The 23,823-nt window shown below is 35.3% G+C and overlaps 1 protein-coding gene across 1 annotated transcript; it reads right to left on the bottom strand.

Moving 5' to 3' along the window:
• Positions 1 to 7,384: 7,384 nt before the first annotated feature.
• On the bottom strand, positions 7,385 to 9,836 carry LOC140324878 (olfactory receptor 5P52-like). The gene is made up of 2 exons (XM_072403001.1): positions 9,807 to 9,836; positions 7,385 to 8,323 (listed from the first exon to the last, which is right to left on the bottom strand). The coding sequence occupies exons 1-2, from the start codon at positions 9,834 to 9,836 to the stop codon at positions 7,385 to 7,387; spliced, it is 969 nt and encodes a 322-aa protein (XP_072259102.1).
• Between the last annotated feature and the right edge of the window lie 13,987 nt (positions 9,837 to 23,823).

Here is a 23,823-nt window from a genome sequence, read left to right as displayed (position 1 = left end):
GTTTCTCAAGCTGTATATAATTGGATTGATCAGAGGTGTCCCCATTGTGTAGAACAGTGATGCTAATTTCCTTATAGTCAATGACTGTTCATTTGCGGGAAGATCATAAATAACAATTAGCGTTACATAAAATATACAAACCACCATCAAGTGGGAGCTGCAGGTGGAGAAAGCTTTCTGTTTTCCAGCATTGGATGGGATTTTCAAGATGGTAAAAATGACATAACTATATGATATTATGACAATAAGGAACGGTAAGAAAAGAAAAGGTATACTGTTCAGTATCATCTCTAACAGAATCCAGAATGTATCTGAACAAGAAAGACTTAACAATTGTAAATAATCACAGAAAAAATGATCAATTATATTTGGTCCACAAAAGTTAAGACAAGCTATTGTAATTGCTCCAACCATCATGCAACAAATGCTAAGTGACCAAGAAATAATAATCAGGTGCATGCAGAATAAATTATTCATTATGGACATATATTGCAAAGGCTTACAGATGGCCAAATACCGATCATAAGACATCACTGTCAGGAGAAGACACTCGGAACATTCCATCACTACAAAAATAAACTGCTGTAATATACAGTTTGTGAGGGGCATCGAGGTACCTTTATGAAGCAAAATATACAGCAAGTTTGGGGCAATATCTGTGGTTAACATTATATCAGATAGGGAGAGCTGGGTGAGGAAGAAGTACATTGGCGTGTGGAGGGAATTACTATTATAGACCAGCAGAATAATCAAGAGATTTCCAAAAAGAGTTAAAAGGTAAACTGTGAGGAGAAGAAGGAAGACGAAAATACTGATTTCCTTGGAGGTTTGGAATCCTAAAAAGATGACTTCAGTGATGAACGTCTTATTGTTTTTCAACTTTAACATAAAAAGATACAGAAAGTAGAGAAAATGTTCCCTTGGTGTTGAGATCAATAAAATAAAATTGTAGACTACAATTACAATCATCAATTTATTCATGAATTAAACATTTTGTTCTAAGTTTATGTGAACTGATGTTTTTATTATCTCTTAAAAATCCTTTTCAAGTGGTAGAAATAGGACTTTAAGAAATCCGCTGTCATGATCATTATTTTTTACATATTTAGTAAGTACACCAAATATTTAATCTATATTTTCACTATAAATAGATTATGCAAACATAAAATTTAAACAAACTTTTACTTACAAAGATTAAAAACAATACCATTAACATGCGGCCACATAAATAATTCATCGTTGTATATGACAATTGTTCAAGCGTTGTTTAACCTAAATCGCTTAATCAAGGAGACCTTAATTTTAGAACAATTGCGGAAAAAATTATAAACACTAAACACACATAATTTACATTAATACCATTATGTACAATACGAACATTTATACTATATGCCATAAATTGTCCAAACTTCATCAGAGAATATCAATGCTGCATATGAGGAGAGGCCATAAGAGGCTGGAAACCTTGGAATGTTGAAGGGATAAAATGGATAATCAGCAGCTATGAACCATATACATCATGTTACATGAGTGTCTAACATTTATTGTGATAACAAAAATAACAACAAAAAATACCAAGCAAATAATTGTTCAGTATTGGTATTTATGTAAATGATTTGTATTTAGTTGTTATTTTTTTCTGTTATTTTCTCAGGTTTTAATTCTAATATGAAGGACCCCTAGTAGACTGCTTTGGCAATGTTCCACCGGGCGAAGGTGATTGAACAATTGTTCAACGTTTGAAGTTTTAAAACATTTAAAACACAATGTTAAAAGTTTTTTTTAAACATTATATTTGCAAATGATTAGTACCATTAAAGTCCTATAATTGTTTATGCTGAAAATAGATATTTCTAAAGGTGAGGTTCCTGAATTCTGGACCTATTTACCTTATGCTTAAATCTTATTATATATGAGAAACAGAAAACTTCTGGTGAGAGTCACTTAGGATTCCATTACTCCTAAATATATTTTCATTGAATAATTTTTGTATTTCCTAATATCTACTTTTTCATAGTAACCTTTGGCAAAACAGAGAACAAATTACCCTTTTTTGTGCCATTTTAATTGCCCAATTTTGTGTAATTATCAACAACATTTTTGGAACTTTTAAAAAATTTAAAACTGATTAAATACCTAAACTAATCTGGGGTGAATAACTTATTCATCATATGGGTAGTATTACTGAGATTGAACCCAGATATACCCATGTTTACACCTAGGAACTATGGAAAGGATATTTCTAAAATCTTGAAGCCACAATGTACCATTCCACATGCAGGTCAATGGCTCAGGATAAGACTGATGGCCAATGGCCAATGTTCTATTAAATAACAACATGAATTTATAGGAGAAGAAAAAGGATGACATTATTTTACCCCCTTTTCCAGAACAAAATTCATCTCCATGTCTGACACTCAATAGTAAAAAAATGATGTATTAAAATGTATTGAGAGAAAAACTGAATTATATAAGAAACAAATGAATCCTCCAGAAAGCTTTTGATATTTTGTAGCATCATCAGAGACCATGTTCAAAAACATCAGAGGCCCAATTAAGGCTATGGTTAGCAAGATCCCTGTGGCTTTTATAGTGATCGCTAATCAAATTGTAAAAAAAATACCAAAAAAGTGATTTATGGAATGGCCACGTGAACACACAGTCATGGGAAAAACAAAGTACACCTTCTTTCAATTCTAAGTACCCTTTACCACTAAGAATTAAAAGGGTGAGTAGCAGCCAGGGGCTTCTCATCAAAATTAATTGATTAACTGATCATCAGCAAGTGTGTCCTCCTCTAGAAAACAGAAGTTATTACAACGCCAAGGAGGAAATACATTAGCAATGATTGTAATGATTGATAATGGTATTACCCATCAATCTGGGTTATAAAGCCAATAGTTAAAGCCTATCATTTTGCAGTGATACAAATTATTTTAATAGAAAGACAGTGCAGTGCATAGAGACACAAGACAAATAACCCCAAGACCTCCATCTCAAATTTTACACCCTCATTTAGCATAATACATTTAAATGACAATACAATTAGATAAAGACTAAACACATTTTCCTTGTATGTTTATTACTATTATTTTATATATTAGTTATTATAATTATTATTATATAGCGCCAACATATTATGCAACGCTGTACAATAAATAGGGGTTGCAAATGACAGATGAAGACAGACAGTGACACAGGAGGAGAGGAGGACCCTGCCCTGAAGAGCTTACAATCTAGGAGGTGGGGGAAGTATCACACAATAGGAGAATAGATATGTAGAGGTGGGGAGTAGTGATGGTTTCCAAAGACAGAAGAAGACAGGTTGGCAAGTTTGAAAATAAATGATTTTGAGTGCTCTTTTAAATGAGCAGAAAACTCATTAGAAAGCACTAAGTTAGGTGAAAAACCAAAATGTTTCTGGAAAATCCAGTTCATTAAAGTAAAATAAATATAAAACAAAATAGGGGTATTGTGTACCATGGTTGGGAGGGGTTATTTAATGTGGCTTGGGAGTCATTACAGGAAAGAAACATATCCTACAATTTACAACTCTCTACAACAAAGTCTCTAAATTCTCCCCACAATGACATGGATTCCCAAAGAAAGATCTGGACTAGGTATAGAATAGAATTATAACTATACTTTAACCATACTATAACTATACGATAACCACAACTAACCCTCTGGGTTTGCTAGTTAAAAGGTACCTTGTGGCATTCCATTTGTATTGCTCAGCATTAGAAAACACAAAGATCTTTTTTGGTATCAAAACCTGAGAGTCTCGGCCCTTGAGTATTTAGTACATGGCGGTACTATTTCAGTTAAGCTTTGGTACCACACTTAACAAGTAGGTCCAAAAATCCGAAAAGGTTAAGCAAAATGCCTTGGAGGGGTTTCCCTAGATTTGGCAGGGTATAAAGTTCAAGCATTTCTTCTATGTCCTACTAGAAATTGTCGGATCCGTGTTTGGGCAGATTGGGATTTGGTTTGAGTCGGCTTATGTTGAGTCATCCACTTTATGATATACAGGCAGCACCAGCCTGAAGAAATGGAAGACGTGGATACTTGTGCAATCTGAGAAGCCTTATTAAGGCTTAATTGTACTGGAGCTGATCAAAGAGTCACTTCCACCCGTCCTCAACCAATCCCTGCCTAGCACCACTGCCCCTTGATTTCATTCTCACCATATTGTTTTTATTTGAGGTGCATGTTCCAAAAATAGGATGAACACCAACAGCCATGTCTATAAATTTCATTACTTCACAATACTGGCACAAAGTGTTTGTGAGAAAGTGAGGTCTGGAGCAGGGAACGAAGTGAAAATCAGTGGAAGGCCTGCATGACTGGGAAGGGATGGGAGCAGGGAGGGGAAGGGTTAAGAGTTAGCATAGAGAAGGGGGGGGAGTTGCTGCATTAGTATGCTGAGTGACCACATGTAGGGGGGAAGGAGAAGAGGAGTGAAAAGGGGGTGAGCCGGAAAGGGAGGGTCTTTTTTCAGCGTGACGGAGAGAAGGAAAGAAGTTTTTCCCACCCGCCCTGTTTTTAGGTGTTTCGGTGAGGTCCTCGAGGGAAGGAGTGGTATTGGACGGTTTCAGTGGGGGTGAGGGTCTCACCTATGGTATGGGGCCCTCGGTAAGGTTGTTGTTGGGAGTGTTAAATTGTTTTGTGGTAGGGCTGCGAGTGCTGCTGGTAACGTTCCCGAGCTTGAGGTGCGGCTGGGAGCACTACATATCACGGCCGTGCAGACCCATTATGTACAAGGGCTTGCAATAGTGGGGCCTTCGAGGACCAGTAACCAGGGAGTGTGTTTTTAGGAAAAGGATGTTTTTATTAATGTATTGGTTACCGTTATTTGTGATTATTTGTAAGTTGGTATTATTTGTTGATTATGTATTTATATTGGTATTTATGGTTATTTATGGTTATTTATTAAAAGAGCTAAATTTTTAAGTTATTTGTTAATAAACGGCCCAAAGGGGCCATTTAACCAAGTTGTGGTCTCAGTGTGTGTTTGGGGTAAAGGGGTGTGGTGGGGGGAGGTGGGAGTGGGGCACGGCCTGCGGGAACTCAGCCCTATCACAGTCATGTACCCTTTCTTAGATTAGTGGATTTGGGGAAAACTAAACAAGCACAACAATGAGCTTCACCTAATTCCCTATGCTAAGGAAATTTTCCCAACCAGAGTGATAATTCAATATGCTAAGTGAACAACATTAACTCATTCAGTAAATCAACCCAAACATTTTGAAGAAATAGGATCATGTGGACAATATAGGAAAGGAGTTATGATAGAGCACAGTTCACAGCACATTGTCACAGTTCCTGTGTAATTTAATACACCGTTCCATGCTTGATCTGGAGCCAAAACCAGAACTGTTTGATCATCCGCCAGGTCATTAATAGTGGGGGGACTCCTTGGCTGAATGTAACTTACTTTTGGAGTTAAATATCTTTTGTTATATCAGATTCTTTGTTATTTCTTTGTTTTATCTAACTGTCTTTGTAATAATATACTCTTTAAATTTACTTGCAAGTCTCTTTGTTATCCCTCTTTGTGTACTTTGAATTTAACCTTTCAATATTTACATATCTTGTCACAAATATACCCATGACATAAAAGACATTAAATGGATGGGCCAGGTAAATTGGCCTTTTTATTACTGGAGTAAGTTTACTTCTACTGGAAATTCTCTCTCATGTCCTGTTCTGGTGGATTTTCCTTTGCATTTATTCTTGATAACAACAATCACCAGAATGCAGAGAATTGACTGACTAAAGGAGATAATAAATCAGCTTGTAAGATTACAAGTTGTGCTATGAACTTTGAGTTCTGTTCTCCCACCACTGTGTTTACTGAAAAATCTAAAAGGTTTATATAAGGGCTTCTATATGGATCATCAACCAACATTATTCTTAGCTCCTTTATTATTATTATTATTATTATTATTATTATTATTAATATTTTAAACAGCATTTATATAGTGCCAACTTATTACGCAGTGCTGTACAATAAATAGAGTTAGCAAATGACAGATACAAACAATGACACAGGAGGAGGAGAGGACCTGACCAGAAGAGCTTACAATCTTATAGGAGGGGGAATCGGTGCACAATAGGAGGGGGGATATGGAATGGTGGTAAGTAGTAGTAGTAGTGGTTTAAAAGGCAGATAAAGACAAGTAGGGGAATTGGAAAAGATGGGTTTTGAGTGATCCTTTAAATGAACAGAAGGTAGGAGCAAGCTGAATAGGTAAACGAAGACCATTCCAGAGAGTCGGGGCAGCTCTAGAAAAGTCATGAGGTTATGAGTGAGGAAGTCATTAGTAGGTCTTTGGTGGGGTCAAGAGAGTGACTAGAGGGGTATTTTTTATCAGGTCAGAAAGGTTAAGAACTGTTGAGGGATTTGAAGGTAAACACAAGAGTTTTTTTTTAATTCTGAGTTTGAAGTTGATTTGAAAATATTTAAATATATATTTTAATATAAAAAGGAAAATACCAAACACTCTTCCATTATGGTGTCACTGCATTTACCCCCCATGAAAACATTGATTTGGTTTCTCCTGGCCCCTTTTCTTTTAAGAAAAACAATAACAAAAAATGAAGGAAGGAAAGTCCCACTATTCTGTGACTTTTATCTTGGAATTTAGGCCCATTGACACTGCTATCAAACTGTGATGCCAGAAGCCTCTTTTTCTCCATCTAAACCTAAAGGGTGAGCATCAAATTTTGAATATTTTTTAAGGTCTTTTTGCACTTTCAGCAAATTATGTTGTCAGTGTCTAATTTATAACAACCCATATCTGTGGTGGTGTCAATGGCTAAATTTAACCCAACCATATCGGGACAGTTAGCTTTTTTTTTTAATTTACAATATACGTGAAGAAACAAAACCAGGGAGGATTAGAAACTCCCCTTCTCTTTGGCGGTAAAGACTAAATAGGAAACCAGCAACCTTCTGGGATACATATATAAGTCACGTATTTCTGAATGATGTGGGCTGATCCTTTTGTGTTGGCAAAGGTCCCCCACAGCTCTGCCATTAAATTTGATTACCAGTTAGCTCTTCAAAAGACCACAAAGGACCTTTAAAATTAACCATTTATTGACTTTATTGGAGATTTTTGTAAATGTACTCTTCATCATATTACATCACACCCTCACCATGCAAGCCATGTATATTACCATCACATAATAATTACCACTAGTAGTATAGAAGTATAGTCACAATATACTACTATACTACTAGGTGTTGCTATATATGTTCTGGCATGTGCTGTTAACATTTTATTGGTAAAAGGGCCGAAATTGTTCTTCTTTATGAGGTTTGGTCATCAAAATCATAGTTTTTGTTATATGAATATGAAGTCCATTATCATGGCTCCTATACTCGAACAAAACTGTTCCTTAATTCAGCAAAAGCAATCTTGATGTCTCTATTTCTCAAGCTGTATATAATTGGATTCATCAAGGGGGTCCCCATTGTATAAAGCAAAGAAGCTAACTTGCTGATAGTCAATGACTGTCCACTTGTTGGAAGGTCATAAATAACAATTAGCGTTATATAGAAGATACAAACCACCGTCAAGTGGGAGCTACAGGTGGAGAAAGCCTTCTGCTTGCCAGTACTAGATGGGATCTTTAAAATGGTAAAAATGATATAACCATAGGATATTATAATAATGAAGAATGGTAAGAATAGAAAAGGTACACTGTTCACTATTATTTCAAACTGAACCCAGAATGTTTCAGAACAAGAAAGACTTAACACTGGTGAAAAATCACAGAAGAAATGATCAATTATATTGGGTCCACAAAAGTCAAGAAAAGATACTGTAACCGTAGCAGTTAGCATAGAACAAAAGCTGAGAAACCAAGCAATGATGATCAGTTTTATACAAAATAACTCATTCATTATAGACATATAATGCAAAGGGTTACAGATGGCCAAATATCGGTCGTAAGACATCACAGTCAGGAGAAGACACTCCATACATTCCATGACATCAAAAATATATTGCTGTACAATGCAGCCTGTGAGGGACATTGTGGCCCCTTCATGAAGTAAAATATGAAGAAAATTTGGGGCAATATCTGTGGTTATTATAATATCAGATATGGAGAGTTGGGTGAGGAAGAAGTACATTGGAGTGTGGAGGTTCTTGCTATGGTAGACCAATGTGATGATCAGGAAATTTCCAAAAATTGTTAAAATGTAAACAGTGAGGAGAAGAGCGAAAAGAACAAAACTGATCTCTTTGCAGCTTTGGAAACCCAAGAGTTTGACTTCAGTAATGCTGGTTTGGTTGATTGTATACCTTGCCTTGAAAACAAAAAAAGTTGCTGGTGGTTATTTGATGTTTAAGCAGCAACTGTAGACAATTACTAATGAAAAAAAGTACACGCAAGTAATTCTTCAAATCTAAACCTTTGGCGTCCCTACCTGGTATAGTAATGTTTATCAAAAAAAGCTAATTTCCAGGGTTTTTCAAGCTTCTCATGAAAGATCCACACACCTACTTTTCTAAGAATTGGGGATGTAGCCAGCCTTGGATTCTAACATAGCCATCAGACAATGATAGCTGTCAATGTCTGGTGGCCAGATTGCCTAACTCATAAAATACGCGTCATTACTTGGTAGACCATGGCTCATTGAAAATATATGAATTCCAACTCTGTATATATATTATTTCCAAATCTGGTCAGATTTCTTGAATTATTTAACATGATTTGACTTTGATTGGACTTTGGATCGAGTCCAGTTATTAGGGAACTATCACAACATTTGTTATAGAATAGTGTTTCCCATTCAGGGTTCTTCAAGAGGTTGCCAGGGGTTCCTTGAGCAATAAGCAATTTATGCCTCTCAAGTCAGATTAAATGACAGCAATGATCTTTTTAGCTATGTGTAAGGATGACATTCCTTTCAATGGTCAGCAATGGAAGAGGCGTTCTTGCCTTTGACCACCACAGTAATGTACTGTGAACTGTGGATATAGTAATTATAGAACTGAAAGTTATTTCAACAGGTTCCCTATGAAAAAAAGTGAGAAACACTGATATAGAGGATGATGGACAAATTTTTTTTTTTAATTTTAGGTATATATAAAAGTAGATACACAAAGGCAGAGATTTTTACCTTCTTAGTCTCTTCTGATCTTTAGTTTTTCTAAAAGAAATAACTAAACCCAAGAATAGTGTAATGAATTTTAGCTTTTTTGTAGGTGTAGTGGGAACTTTTTGCAATGTACAGAAAATACCTGTTGATTTGTCCAGAAATGCAATGTCCCTGTTCCTTCCTTTAGGCTAAGCTCGAAACATTCAAAAATATTATTGTTCTTCAGTAAATTACAAATCTACTTTTTCCTCAACTAATAGAGAATAATAGAAGCAGGTGTGTTTGAAGTCCAGAATGTATGACAACCATGGCCCCAGTGTCATTGAAATAGTGTAGGACAGACATTGTGTTATTTGCAGGAACACTAGGGGAACATTAAAGGCAAGAAGCCTAAAAAAACAAAGCCACCGCATCTAAAAACTGGTCAAAAGTAATATGACATTTAAATATTTAGGTGTGGAAACATTTTAAGAACTGGAATGTGAATTGAATAAATGAAAAGCAGATTACTGTAAACTACAGGACAAAATATGAACCCAACCCTGGATCCATTAACCCAGCAGAACATTATTATTAATAACAATTTTTTGTTTAATGTAGGCAAACATAACAAGAAATAAAAGCATGTAAATACAAAAAATATTTTTTATTAATGTCATGAGAAGAGAAAATGATAAATCAAAATTACCTCTTTGTCCAGAACAAAATTATGTTCCATGGCTGGAACCGTTTCACAATGTAAATGCAATTTTCCTAAAGATATTTTTTTCATAATATAATGCACTGCTAGAATGATAGGTTTATATAACCAAGAAATTCATCTTCTAGAATTCTTCCGAGCATTTCATCATCGCCATAAAATCTTCAGAGGCCCAATTACACAAAATTAGAATCAATTCCTTTTTATCTTTAATCAAAATATTAAAAAAAATAAAGCAACAGAAAGAGTGTCCACCTAAAATATAATATATAGAATTATGCCAATAAGTTTAATTTTGTATGAGATTTTGAACTGGTCTTTACAATAGAACATAAAACACTGATAATTTTTATATTTTTCTTTTTGTTATCTTGAAGGATAGAATGAAAACCATGGATTCCATGTAACTCAATATGTCTTTTTTTTTTAGGTACACTTTAGTGATTTAACAAAACTTCTTTGAAAACGTCATATTTATAATCCTTCTGTAGTTCCAAAGAAATGCAAAAATTCTTTTAAAATAATCACCCAATTTACCACATCAGGCAAACAAACTTCCTAAGCCCCACAAAGCAATTGGACAATCCTCCTCAACAGTCTACAAAGGTATGATGTTTTAATATAAATAAAACAGGAATATTCTATACATTTAGAAACATCCAGTTGATTTTTAGGTAGACTTAACCCCTGTAAAATGTCTATTTCCAAATTATTTTGACAGCTCTTACTTTTTAGAAGCCATTCCATATGTAGCTTTACCTTTCTTTCCATGCAGGTATGATGGAGGACCTCTTGCCACTTGAATGGCCTTAAAGTGAATAAAGTTTACCAACCTGGTGGACCATTTATATATCTATACAAGGTGATCCTATTTGCCTTTATTGATTTTTTTCAAGTTTTCCTCATAGCTACGTTCTCCATGATTCCTATCAGTTCAATAAACTTTCATTGCACTCTTATGCTCCGCTTATGCAATATGCTGGTGCCCAAAACTGAACTTCATATTCAAGATGAAGTCTTATGCTTTGTATAGCAACTTAATAGAAAAAAAATGTGGATGGAAGTTAGTAAGGATTAGGTGATTTTTGCATAAATAGTTTTCACTATGTTAAATGCAACCCCCCCCTTAAAACCATTTGAAAAAATCAATTTTCAGATTTGTAGTTTTTGCCTTATTATGTAGTCATGGATTCTAATGTATGGTCCAGTTCTTGAGCTGGGGTAGAATTATTGCAAATAAAAACTTTAAAACTCTATTCTTGGGCTCAATGACAGATTTACTGGCAAATCCTGGCTGTCATTTTGACAGGTAAGATTTGATTTGTATTGTAGGTGAAGATCTTGCTTCTACTGTAAAATGATTCAGAACTGTGTCTTCATTGCCAAGAGTTTTTATGATTCAGCAATATCTTATATTTAATTTATTCTGGTAATTAGCAAATCAAATGGGCGGCCTTTGATCCACATGTAAGTCTTCTCTTTTTTTTACATAGGTTGCTTTTTATGCCTAAAATTTGATTTTTCTCCAATAGATTTATTGGGATTTGGCACTCCATTTAGGATCACTAAATTTTAAATAGGATTAGTGAATTAGGCAAACTAGCTTATCCCTATTTATGCACTAAATGCATTACTATAGGTGGGTTTTAAGTATACCCAATCTGGAATTTTTATAGGTAAACCAAATGTATTTTTTTTATGAATTATATTTTATATACTTGCTTAAATGATTGTCAAGATGGCAGATTGCCTTGAAGCAGTAAACCTTTGAATAAACTTTTGTTTGTTTGTTTTTATTATTGCAGTGCCAACACACATTTTTATGTGGCTTGTTTATGTATTTTACACAATATGAAAAAAATGTGTTATTTTATAGAATTTATACACTAATTTGTGAATTTTTGGTCTAAATTATTGTGATGTAATAGTGTAGAACATCTTTTTTTTTTTTTTTTTTTTTTAAGAAATACATCAAATATTACTAAGACTTGGATGTTTCATCAAAGAATAGGTAATCCCATTACAGGGATGGCAGACATGCTATTAAACATAAAAGGGAATGGTAGCAAAATATTACAACTAATCATGAAATGTGCCAAAAAAGTGAATTCTCAAATCTCAAATCGGTTATCAGAAATCTAAATGGAATGCAATCAACATCACGTTTCACCATGCAACATCCTCAGGGGATTGACTGAGACTGATAATCTTCTGTATAAGACAGAGTAATGTATTAAATATAGATATCATGATATAGTACATACAATCCTAATATAGAATAGTATCACATATAATAAAGTGCAACCAAAATCAAATGTTAATAGAGACTTGTGGTCGATATATTGATACAGAGTTAATCCAAGAAACCTGGAAAGGAAAATAATTTGCTATGAGTTGTCAAATGTTTTCAATCCTGGACCAGAACCATCCTAGGCTTGCTTGATCACCCAGGTTCTCCCATGATTGTCTTCTTCTCAAGTCTTGGAGAGCTTTAATAAATCAGACCCAGTGAGTGAATGTTGTTATTCAGTAAATGATGTATGTTAAACTAACCATTCATTGCCAGCTTATAAATATATACCCTAATTTTACTTTGTATTTCTTAAATTATTTCCAGTGAACAGAAAGAGGAGTGAAAAGTATTCATCTTGTGAAGCATCTCCTGTAACTTTGTAAACAAGTTATTATTCACAAATATTTGAATAGAGTTATGGATTTGGATTGTGTTAGGAAAAACAGAGTGGTAGCTAGTGTTGGTGGAATAGCTCACTATTTTCGATTCGGCAGCCATTCGGCCGAATATAACAAAAAAATTCGGGTGGTCGAACATCGAATTCGAATCCCATTAAAGTCAATGGGAGAAAAATTTGGGTTTGTTTCAGCACTGTGTAGAGCTTCTACAGCCTCCAGATGTAAAAAGATACATTATAAAAGGATACATAAAAAGATGCAGGAATCCGGCTGGCAGTGAGGAGGCGCGTGTACGAGCACGCTCGAGTCCGGACCGCGGTAAACCGCGATCGCTGGCCGCGCGTACTTTCGCGCTTCCAGCGATCGCGGATTTTATTGATGAATCAGGGGCCTTATGTCATTTTTTTAAGGTACACTTTAGTGATTTAACAAAACTACTTTGAAAACGTCATCTTTATAATCCTTCAGTAGTTCCAAAGAAATGCAAAAAATCATTTAAAATAATACCCTATTTTACCACATCAGGCAAACAAACTTCCTAAGTCCCACAAAGCAATTGGACAATCCTCCTCAACAGTCTACAAAGTTATGATGTTTAAATATAAATAAACCAGTAATATTCTATACATTTAGAAACATCTAGTTGATTTTTAGGTAGACTTAACCCCTGTAAAATGTCTATTTCCAAATAATTTTGACAGCTCCTACCTTTTAGAAGCCATTCCATATGTAGCTTTATCTTTCTTTTCATGCAGGTATGATGGAGGACCTCTTGCCACTTAAATGGCCTTAAAGTAAATAAAGTTTACCAACCTGGTGGACCATTTATATATCTATACAAAGTGATCCTATTTGCCTTTATTTATTTTTTTTAAGTTTACCTCATAGCTATGTCCTCCATGTTTCCTATCAATTCAATAAACTTTCATTGCACTCTTATGCTCCACTTATGCAATATGCTGGTGCCCAAAACTGAACTTCATATTCAAGATGAAGTCTTATGCTTTGTATGGCAGCTTAATAGATAAAAATATGGAAGGAAGTTAGTAAGGATCAGGTGATTTTTGCATAAATAGTTTTTCACTATGTTACATGCAAAGCCCCCCTTCACCATTTGAAAAACAAAAATAATAATTTTCAGATTTGTAGTTTTGGCCTATCATGTAGTCATGGATTCTAATGTATAGTCCAGTTCTTCAGCTTGGGTAGAATTATTGGAAATAAAAACTTCATGAAAACTCTATTCTTGGGCTTAATGACAGATTTAATGGCAAATCCTGGCTGTAATTTTGACAGGTAAGATTTGATTTGTATTGTAGTTGAAGATCTTGATTCTACTGTAAAATGATTCAGAACAGTGTCTTCATTGCAAAGAGTTTTTATGAAGCAACAATATCTTCTATTTAATTTATAATGGTAATTAGCAAATCAAATGGGTGGCCTTTGATCCAAATATGAAAAGAAAGAAGATGTACTTCTAGTTGTAGCCCTTATTATTATTAGTTAACCCTAATCATTCATTTCAATGTGCTATTAGGTCAAATAAGTTAAAGTTAAAAAACATACTTTTAAAGTAAAAAAATGTAAAGTTTTAACTCCTGTTTTGGTAACTTTCCCCTATTAATTATGGTATTACTGAATCACGAAGCCCATAACTGATTTTATAATCTGCTATGGTACATAAATGATATGTGTTGTGAGAGGCAAAGTGGATATGTGTTGTGAGAGCAACTTCTGGCTCAAAACATCTCAAGTTATATCACTCACATCTACTGCACCTATGTAATTCTATAGAAAAAATAAAATGTTGCCATACAATGATTAGGCTTATTACTCCTACATAAACAGTCCTGTTGTTAGCCAATTTTACAATTTTACACTGATGTATGTCTTCTCTCATGCCTCCCCCAGCTGCAAAGTTTTTTTTTTTCCTTGTGGCTTTTTTTTTACATAGGTTGCTTTTTATGCCTAAAAATTGATTTTTCTCCAACAGATTTATTGGGATTTGGCACTCCATATAAGATCACTAAATTTCAAACAGGATTAGCAAATTTAACATGAACAAACTAGCTTATCCCTATGTATGCACTAAATGCACTACTATGGGCGGCATTTAAGTATAACCAATCTGGAATTTTTTAGGTAAACCAAATGTATTTTTTTAAGAATTATATTTTATATATTTGCTTAAATGATTGCCAAGATTGCAGAGTGTCTTGAAGCAGTAAACCTTTGAATAAACTTGTGTTTTTTTTTTTTTTAAGAAAAAAAAACTTTTGTCTGTTTTTATTATTGCAGTGCCAACACACATTTTAATGTGGCTTGTTTATGTATTTTACATAATATGAAAAAAAAGTGTTTTTTTATATAATTTATATACTAATTTGTGAATTTTTGGTCCAAATTAATGTGATCTAACAGTGCAGAACATCTTTTTTTTTTAATACATCAAATATTACTAAAACTTGATGTTTCATCAAAGAATAAGTAATCCAATTACAGGGATGGCAGACATGCTATTAAAATTAAAAGGGAATAGCAGCAAAATTTTACAACTAATCATGAAATGTGCCAAAAAAGTCAGTTCTAAAATCTGTGGTTAACAGAAATCTAAATGGAATGCAATCAACATCGCGTTTCACCGTGCAGCTTCCTCAGGGGCTTGACTGAGACTGATAATCTTGTGTATAAGACAGAGTAATGTATTAAATATAGATATCATGATATAGTACATACAATCCTAATATAGAATAGTATCACATACAAGTGCAATCAAAATGAGATGTTAATAGAGACTTGTGGTGGATATATTGATACAAAGTTGATCCAAGAAGCCTGGAAAGGAAAGTAATTTGCTTTTAGTTTTTAAATGTTTTCAATCCTGGACCAGAACCATCCCAGGCTTGCTGGATCACCTAGGTTCTCCCATGATTGTTATCTTCTCAAGTCTTTGAGAGCTTTAATAAATCAGACTTAATGAATGAATGTTGTTTTTACTCTTTTATTTTGCTTTTTATTTCCTAAATTATTTCCCGTGAACAGAAAGATTAGTGAAAACTATTGATCTTTTAAAGCATCTCCTGTAACTTTGTAGACAAGTTTTTATTCACAATTTTTTGAATATAGTTCTGTATATGGACTGAATTGGGAAAAACAGAATGGTAGCTGTTTGTCAAGTATTTGTCAAGTATTTGTCAAGTATTTCAACTACTGCCAACATGCCTAGGAAACCTATATCAAGAAACCATCTCGATACAATACAGATTGATTCAATATGGATTAAATTAAATGAAGGTTTCTCTTAAAAAGGGGAAAATAAAAAAATGTCTGTTCACCATTATTAATTTGAAATATGCAATTAACCCCAAAACATAAATAAAAGATATTATCCTATGGCTATTTAGGTTTCTACATTTTTGAGGCCAGAAGAAAACTATCTGCATTTAGATTTTTTATAAACTCATTGTTTATTCCAACAAACATTTTGCATTGGATGTCAAATTACCGCAACTATCAGATAACAATATGTCATTATCATGACCCTAAGAAATGTTGAAGCCCCTAGCAAGAATCCGGTATGATAAACTCTCCCCACTAGGGTGGTCTGTTTATTTATTATTTCACTAAAAAATCACTTGAGGAAGTGTTTTTATGTTTTTCCAGGTAGAAAGCATTTATAGACCAAAATTAATAATAAAATAAAAGAATAGAAAGAAAGAAGCAACACAAGATTTTTGATTTATTTCAGCAATAAAAGTCATCCTACCACCCTACCTTTCAGAATTCAAAATTAAAGTGATTAAAAGTATAATCTATCTGTAAATTTGGGCTGTTTTGGTAGAACTGAATATCGGCTCTGAGCCAAACCAAAAGTTTACATTGTGAGGCTTTAAAAATAAAATCTGCCTGCCTTGTACAATATTTCACTAACACTATTCAATTTTGAATAAATATAATTCAATATAGATAATATGTCACACTCGGACAGACAGAACCCCTAAGCAGCGCTATGTACTGCAAGGCAGTTGTGTGAGCCTAAAGAAAGGCCAATGAGCAGAGTCTAAGTAGGATGGTCTTCTTCAGAGCCTCTAGAGGTGAGGGAGGTGAACTGCAGACCATTACCAGGTTGTAGTCCTTGGGCACACCAGGGTGGACATAACAGAGCGAGGTACCAAATCAGTGAGCAACAGTCAAATCAGTGAGAGTAGTCAATAATAGCCAGGGTCGAAGAAGATTGCGAACAGGCGAGGTCAAAAACAAACCCAGGGATCTATAACCAGAAAACGACTGAGAGTCACAGGTGACACAAGGGTCACTGAAGACCCAAGGGGACGCAGGGGACAAAGGAAGACACTGGGGACACCAGACCAGCATCATAGGAACTGCACAAAGGAACAGGCAGGGGAACAGCAGACTGAATGACAAAGGGTTAGAAAAGGAGCTGAACTGGAAAAACACAATCTGACAGCCTGGAGCACTGTGTCTAAAGCAGCTAAATAACTAGGGACCATCAAGAGGCTGATTAGCCAGTGGGAGGTGCTATACGTTAACTTGGAAGAACCGGTGCACCCGGGGTAAAAGCTGCCCATATGGGCAGAAGGGAAGGGTCAGTACAGAAGGTAAGTGTGAAAATTAAGTTATGAATAAATATGTCAGTAAGCAGGCAGTTGACCACCAGCCAATGACAATGATCCCTGCTATTTTCATTCATTTAAATAGTTAACAATTCTAATTAGCAACTGCACAGGGGGGTAACATATACCTCATAAAAACATTTAGTTGGACTTTGGGTTAGGCTCTGTTCATCCAAAGGTTGCTCTAATCAGCAAGGCTAGTTTGTGCCGCACAATATATTACAAAATTGTCCAACTCCCTTTTTAAATATATGTAACAATATATAGTATTACTTTTGACTTTCAACAGAAACAGCCACCAAGGCCCAACAGAGCAGTTGAGTTTGGACGCTATTTTAAAACAAAACTGGGACAAACAGCTGTTATTCCAATGTCATTCTAAAACTGCTGGGGATTCAATAAATAAAATACCTTATAGTGGTCACACATAGGACAGTCAGACTGCTGCATAGACCCATAATGCAATTCTTCAGCAGCTTTGCAGCACTGTTGATTTGAGTGTTTAGGGACTGTGGTAGGTGTTCCTGGAGTTAACTGGACCAAACTTCTGCATTGTGTGTAAGCAGCGGTCTGACCCTCCTAGTGCTGCCAGCTTCAGATACCTTTGTTGCAAAACATAGCTAAAAAATGCAAACAGCAGCATATTTACAAAAAATATATATATATATATATATTACATTCTATTTTCCTCTTAGTTTCCTACTTTTGTCATGGTGTAAAGTACAGTTACAAATCTCATAGTTGAATAATTTTACAAAGGCCATCCTAATTTCTTTGTTTCTTAAGCTGTAGATAATTGGATTCATTAATGGCGTCCCCAAAGTGTACAACAGGGATAGTGATTTTCTAACATTAACTGTTCTCTGGTTGGAAGACCATAATTAGAAATCAGGGTTACATAAAATACACAGGTTACGGTCAAATGTGAACTGCAGGTGGAAAAAGCTTTCTGTTTTCGGGTAGAAGATGGAATTTTAAGAATGTTGAAAATAACATTGCTGTATGATATCACAATAAATATAAATGGTAGGAAAAGTATAGGGACACCAAGGAAAACCATGGCAATCTCAACCATAGAGACATCTGAACAGGAAAGGTCCAACACTGGTGAGACAACACAGAAGAAATGGTCAATGGTGTTTGGTCCACAGAAATCCAGACGTGTCAGTGCTATTGCGCTAATTTAGCATGGTAAAAATACTCAACAACCATGAAATCCTGGATAATCCTCTGCAAAGTCTGTGATTCATCACAGAAGTATAATGTAAGGGCTTGCAGATGGCTGAATAGCGATCGTAGGACATCACTGTCAGAAGAAGACACTCGGAGCATTCTGAGAAGACAAAAACATTCAACTGGAAGATACAGTTTGCCAAAGGAATTTTACCCATTTCATGAAGTACAAGATGAAGCAATTATGGGACAATGTTTGTGGTTATAATGATATCGGCTATGGAGAGCTGAACCAGAAAAAAGTACATGGGGGACTGAAGATTTTTGCTGTAAGACACCAAGATGATGATCAGAAGGTTCCCACATGTTGTTAAAGCGTAAATTAAAAGGAGGAGCAGGAAGACCAAAATTTGAATTTCATTAAGTTTTTCAAAACCCAAGAGGATGACTGCTGGTATAGTAGTATGGTTGTCTCTGTTTTTTTGCATAAAAGAAAAAAAAATGACCTTGTTAGATGTGTTTAAGAATGCCAGAGCCACAATGACAATGACATAGACACAAGGTCCTGAAATGCTTGTCTGCTTAGCTGCCGCCTTATATGTGTCTGTGTAGAAACTGTAACTGGTTGAAGTTTGGTCCCTAACGTGTACAAATGTTAATTCTTTATAACTATATGTTGCAAAATATGTCTTTTGTGTAATATCTGCTGTATGAAATAGTCAGCTTTTTAAGTTTGTATTTGTGATTTATTTTATTCCATCATAAGCCTTAATAACTCCTGAAGAAGCAGACGTTAATATCCATGAAACGCTTCAACTCTTTTTTAGTGAGTATGTTGTCAACTTATTTTAATTGTTTGTTTGTTTTTTTAATTAATAAGAAATTATTAATTTAAATGAATTATAATATATATTATATTTTATATATTATAATATATATATATATACATTCATTGTCCCCTTCTGATCACTCTGTGCCATTCATTGTCCCCTTCTGATCACTGACTCGCTGGGTAACAGACTCTGTTAGGGCAGGGATCAGTAGCTTGCTTGTCCTTTGAAGTTACTGCAGCCAGCATCGAGGAGTCACACAGAGGCACACAGTATGAGGTATCGGAGGATGTCTTATCATCAGGGAAACACGGTAGGGACTATCAAGAGGCTGATTAGCCCGTGGGAGGTGCTATACTTAAACTTTGAAGAACAGGTGCACCCGGGGTAAAAGCTGCCCGTATGGGCAGAAGAGAAGAGTCAGTACAGAAGGTAAGTGTGAAAATTAAGTTATGAATAAACATGTCAGTAAGCAGGCAGTTGACCACCAGCCAATGACAATGATCCCTGCTATTTTCATTCATTTAAATAGCTAAAAATGCTAATGAGCAACTGCACAAGGGGGGGGGGGGGGGGTAACATGTATAAAAACATTTAGCTGGACTTTGGCTTAGGCTCTGTTCATCCAAAGGTTGCTCTAATCAGCGAGGCTTGTTTGTGCAGCACAATATATTACAAAATTGTCCAACACCCTTTTTAAATATATGTAACAATATATAGTATTACTTTTGACTATCAGCAAAAACAGCCACCAAGGCCCAACAGAGCATTGGACGCTATTTTAAAACAAAACTGGGACAAACAGCTGTTATTCCAATGTCATTCTAAAACTGCTGGGGATTCAATAAATAAAATACCTTATAGAAAAAAAAGTTTTTATTTATTCATTTTTTTATTGGTATTATCTTCCCTGGCAAAAGTAAGATTTTTCACAGTAACATTAACATCACAAAAATGACCTGTCCATTGCTAAAGTTTAGTTTAATCTTTATATATTGAGGTTTAAGACTTTCCAAAATGTTGTGTTGTTTTAAAACCAAGCTAAAAAAAAGTTTACCATAACAAAGAATAAAAAACTTTAAAACATGAAAACATTTGAGAACAAGCTGGTTTAATTGACGGGCTTTTGAGGCATTTTTTTTAAACAATACATCATATATAAACCATCATTTTATCCTGTGACACATATTAAAAGGTTATCCAAACATACATTGATAACATGCTCAAACAATATTTTGTGAAAGTCCAAGATAACCTCCGCTTGGTGGCTTGAATAAAACCCCTGCTTTTAGGGGAGCCAGCAGCTCATTTGACGCCTTTCGCAGAACTAGACTGCTTTTTCAACAATGTGAGGTCTGGACATACAATGACAGCAAAAATGATAATAGAGATACGTGTAATAAATTATTACCTAAAAATTTGAATTTTTAATTTTTACACAATAGTTTACATTTATTTTTAAAAGATAACCAAAATAAATTAGAAACTTACTGGTTTTTCCTATTTCAGGGGGACATAGTTGGGAAGGGAATGTATGCAAACAAAAAGACTCCTGAACAAACCAGCAAAGTGGTTCTAAAAAGAAAAATGTAATAAAACAGGAATGTAACATGTAAGAGAGAACATGTGTATAGAGACATATAAGTATACATAAATAACTTGGAAAGAGGGATGCAAGAAATAACTGTGTTTGGTAGAGTTAAAATACCAACAAGGGATAAAAAAATTACCTTATAATACATCAGAGAGCAAATAAAATAATGCCCAAAAGGGGAAGTTAATTCCTTAATGTATCCCCCTTTCCTAGTGTTATATATATATATATATATATATATATATATATATATATAAAAATATATTCTCTCATGTGCATTGAGACCTATGTTACATTCCTCTTTTTATTTGCCTACAAGGTAATATAGAAAACAAATCTAAGTATGTCTATCTAATTGTCCTATTTAATCTTTTCAACTCCTCCAATTCTCTTGTGTCTTAATTTCTGAAAAATAAGCCAGCATTTACAATGTCTGACAGCATTATCCTATGATCATGGGCTTTGTTAGAATATTCTTTTATATAGTAATGGAACACACCCCCGGAGAGACTATTGGGAATAGCACAAGGGCCATCAGAGTCTGTAGAGATTAAACCCTTGTTTGTTAAATATACATAATAGTATTGGTGTTTATACTGCAATAATGGCACCATTCCAACTGAAAAGACCTTAATTATACCTTTCAGGAATCTGCAAAATAATACTAGTTGTTTTAGGCACTAGGGATTGTATACAATAAACAATATTACTTAACAATTTTAATATTAATTAATTAACAATTAATATATTAATTTGATAAACAGTACAGTAGACTCTTGACTATAATGTGGTAGAAAGGCAGGCCGGATAACAAAAAAGCCGGAGTTCTATAAATATAGTACTCACTTCCTGCCCCACCCATGCCATTAAAAACACCCACAACGCTATATTTTCATACTTTCCGACCCCTCATCACAGGCCAGCACTCTGCACTCCACACCCGCTTACATCTGACATCTGAAGTAAAGAGCAGGCAGCAGGGCGGTGGAAATCTACGCCCCACACGTCTCAACTTGCACCATGCACACGGCACGCAAGAGGACCACAGCAGACGCCAGCAACGCCTCGGCATAGTAAATGTATTCCTCATTTTATTACAGGGAATTGTTGTTTTTTCTTTTAACTAGGCTGGATAGTACGGAGGATGGATAGTCACGAGCCGGATAGTCAAGAGTCTACTGTACTTATATATAACCCCAACATACCACACAGTGCTGTACATTAAACAGGGGTAGAAAATGACAGACAGATACAGTCAATGAGGAGCAGAAGAGAACCCTGCCTAGAAGCACTAACAATATTTATATACAGTATATATATATGAGTTTGTGTAATCTAAGAGTTAATAAGTATTTACATAGGAACCAAGGTATCTTACATACTACCTGTTTTCTACTTATCATGTCAGGTTGCTTTACTAATATCGCCCCTCTTTTTTTTTCATCTGCAGATTAAAAATAGTTGCAGACGTATAAAACAGTATACAATGTTACTTTACTCTGGGAGTAAGTACCCAGGCGATACCTCACCACAGAAGGGTGCGCGCAGCCTATTCCCTCCGGCGGCTGCGCTCAGGGTAGCACTGGGGTTTCAGGATCAGTACTCTGTAGGTTGCAGCATCCCTGTGGCTGAGGTTTCCCCGAGCATCCTTTGCACTGAGCTGCACAGCTGAAGTGATAGAGTTGCTTGCAGCTGATTGCTGAGTAGTTCCTGGCAATCCCAGGCTGTCATTGGCTGCTGGGGCTTTATAGCCTCCCTGCTCCCAGTCTGAGTGCCTGTTATAGCGTCTGTTGGGCTGACCTGTGTTGGAGTGTTTTTGTGAGTTTTCTTGTTACTGATCTATGCTTGTTTTCTGCTTACACATTTTAATTCTGCCTGGACTGACCTCTGCTTGTGACTCTGACTCTGTTTTTTTGCCTCACCCCTTGTACTGCACTAGATGGACTGATTTTGGTGTTTTTGACCTTTTGACCTAGTTTTTTGGATTCCTGTCTTGTTACTCTGCATGCGTGGCTTTGTACTCTGCATTTAGTGGGTCCCTGGGTCAGCTTGCCGGCCTATCTCCAGACTCTATCCTTTGCACACCAAGTCCTGGGGGCAACCGAGTGCTGGGAGACACAACTAGTCTACCGAGGCTGAGCGGGGGGTGCTATAGGCCAAGACTGCCGCAAAGATTGGGGAATTGGTGTCTGGGGAATACCAACATAGATCCAGGCCTTATAGTCGGATGTCTAAATTAACATTTTATTAACAAAACACCCTAGAGATTTTTGTCTTATCAAAGTTTAAGAGTGAGAAAATTCAATACAACCATACTTTATGGGGTGTAAAAAATTGTCAATAACACGATACGCTTAATATATGTAACAGTTGGCACTTAATATACATTTTTACAAAATTTTATATAATTTTTATAATATTTTCTATACAAACAGTAGTAAATGGTGCAAAGCATCAAAGATGTCTGTTGTCTATTGACTTTCACCAAACATTCTCTGGTGAACAACCAATCACTGCCATTAAAAAAGACATGGACCTAGAAGATTTTCCACCAAAGAATGTTGTTTAAAGTCATATTTGTTACTGCTTTGTAAATAGATTCTTTTTCTTTACAAAATGTAATCCTTTTTGTGGCCAATGAGGACTGGAATTGGAAAACCTTGTTGTGAACAGTAACAGTGGAGCTTGTGGAACTTCAATATTTATTGCCTGAATATTTTTTTGGGGGAGCAAACTGAGCAAACTGGGGCCCTAAGCTGGAATCCTATATTTGACGTCCCCATTTTATCTTTGCCCAGCACCCCATTTTGTCTAAAACTATCCCTAGGTGGCAGTGAAGTCATTTGTAGCCCTATCCTTTTGTCTTCTATCAGCTAAGAACCAGCAGTATTATGGAATCTTTTAAAGAGGCAAAAAAAATGGTAAGTGAAAATGAAGTGCAGATTACCAATGCAACATTTCCTGTGGCATTATAAATATATTGCCCCTGATTCATCAATGAAATCCGCGCTCGCTGGAAGCGCGAACGTACGCGCGGCCATCGATCGCGGATTACCGCGGTCCAGACTCGAGTATGCGCGTAC

Source organism: Pyxicephalus adspersus, chromosome 2 (assembly GCF_032062135.1).
Source record: "Pyxicephalus adspersus chromosome 2, UCB_Pads_2.0, whole genome shotgun sequence".
Lineage (NCBI taxonomy): Eukaryota > Metazoa > Chordata > Amphibia > Anura > Pyxicephalidae > Pyxicephalus > Pyxicephalus adspersus.
This window is presented reverse-complemented; position numbering and strand designations above follow the sequence as displayed.

What these genes read in the sequence shown, in the direction of transcription:
- LOC140324878 (XM_072403001.1), bottom strand. Translation starts at nt 9,836, where the DNA reads ATGGAACATAATTTTGTTCTGGACAAAGAG. An exon ending in ATTTTGTTCTGGACAAAGAG is followed by an intron (nt 8,324 to 9,806) that starts GTAATTTTGATT and finishes TTTGTTTTCAAG; the next exon opens with GCAAGGTATACAATCAACCA.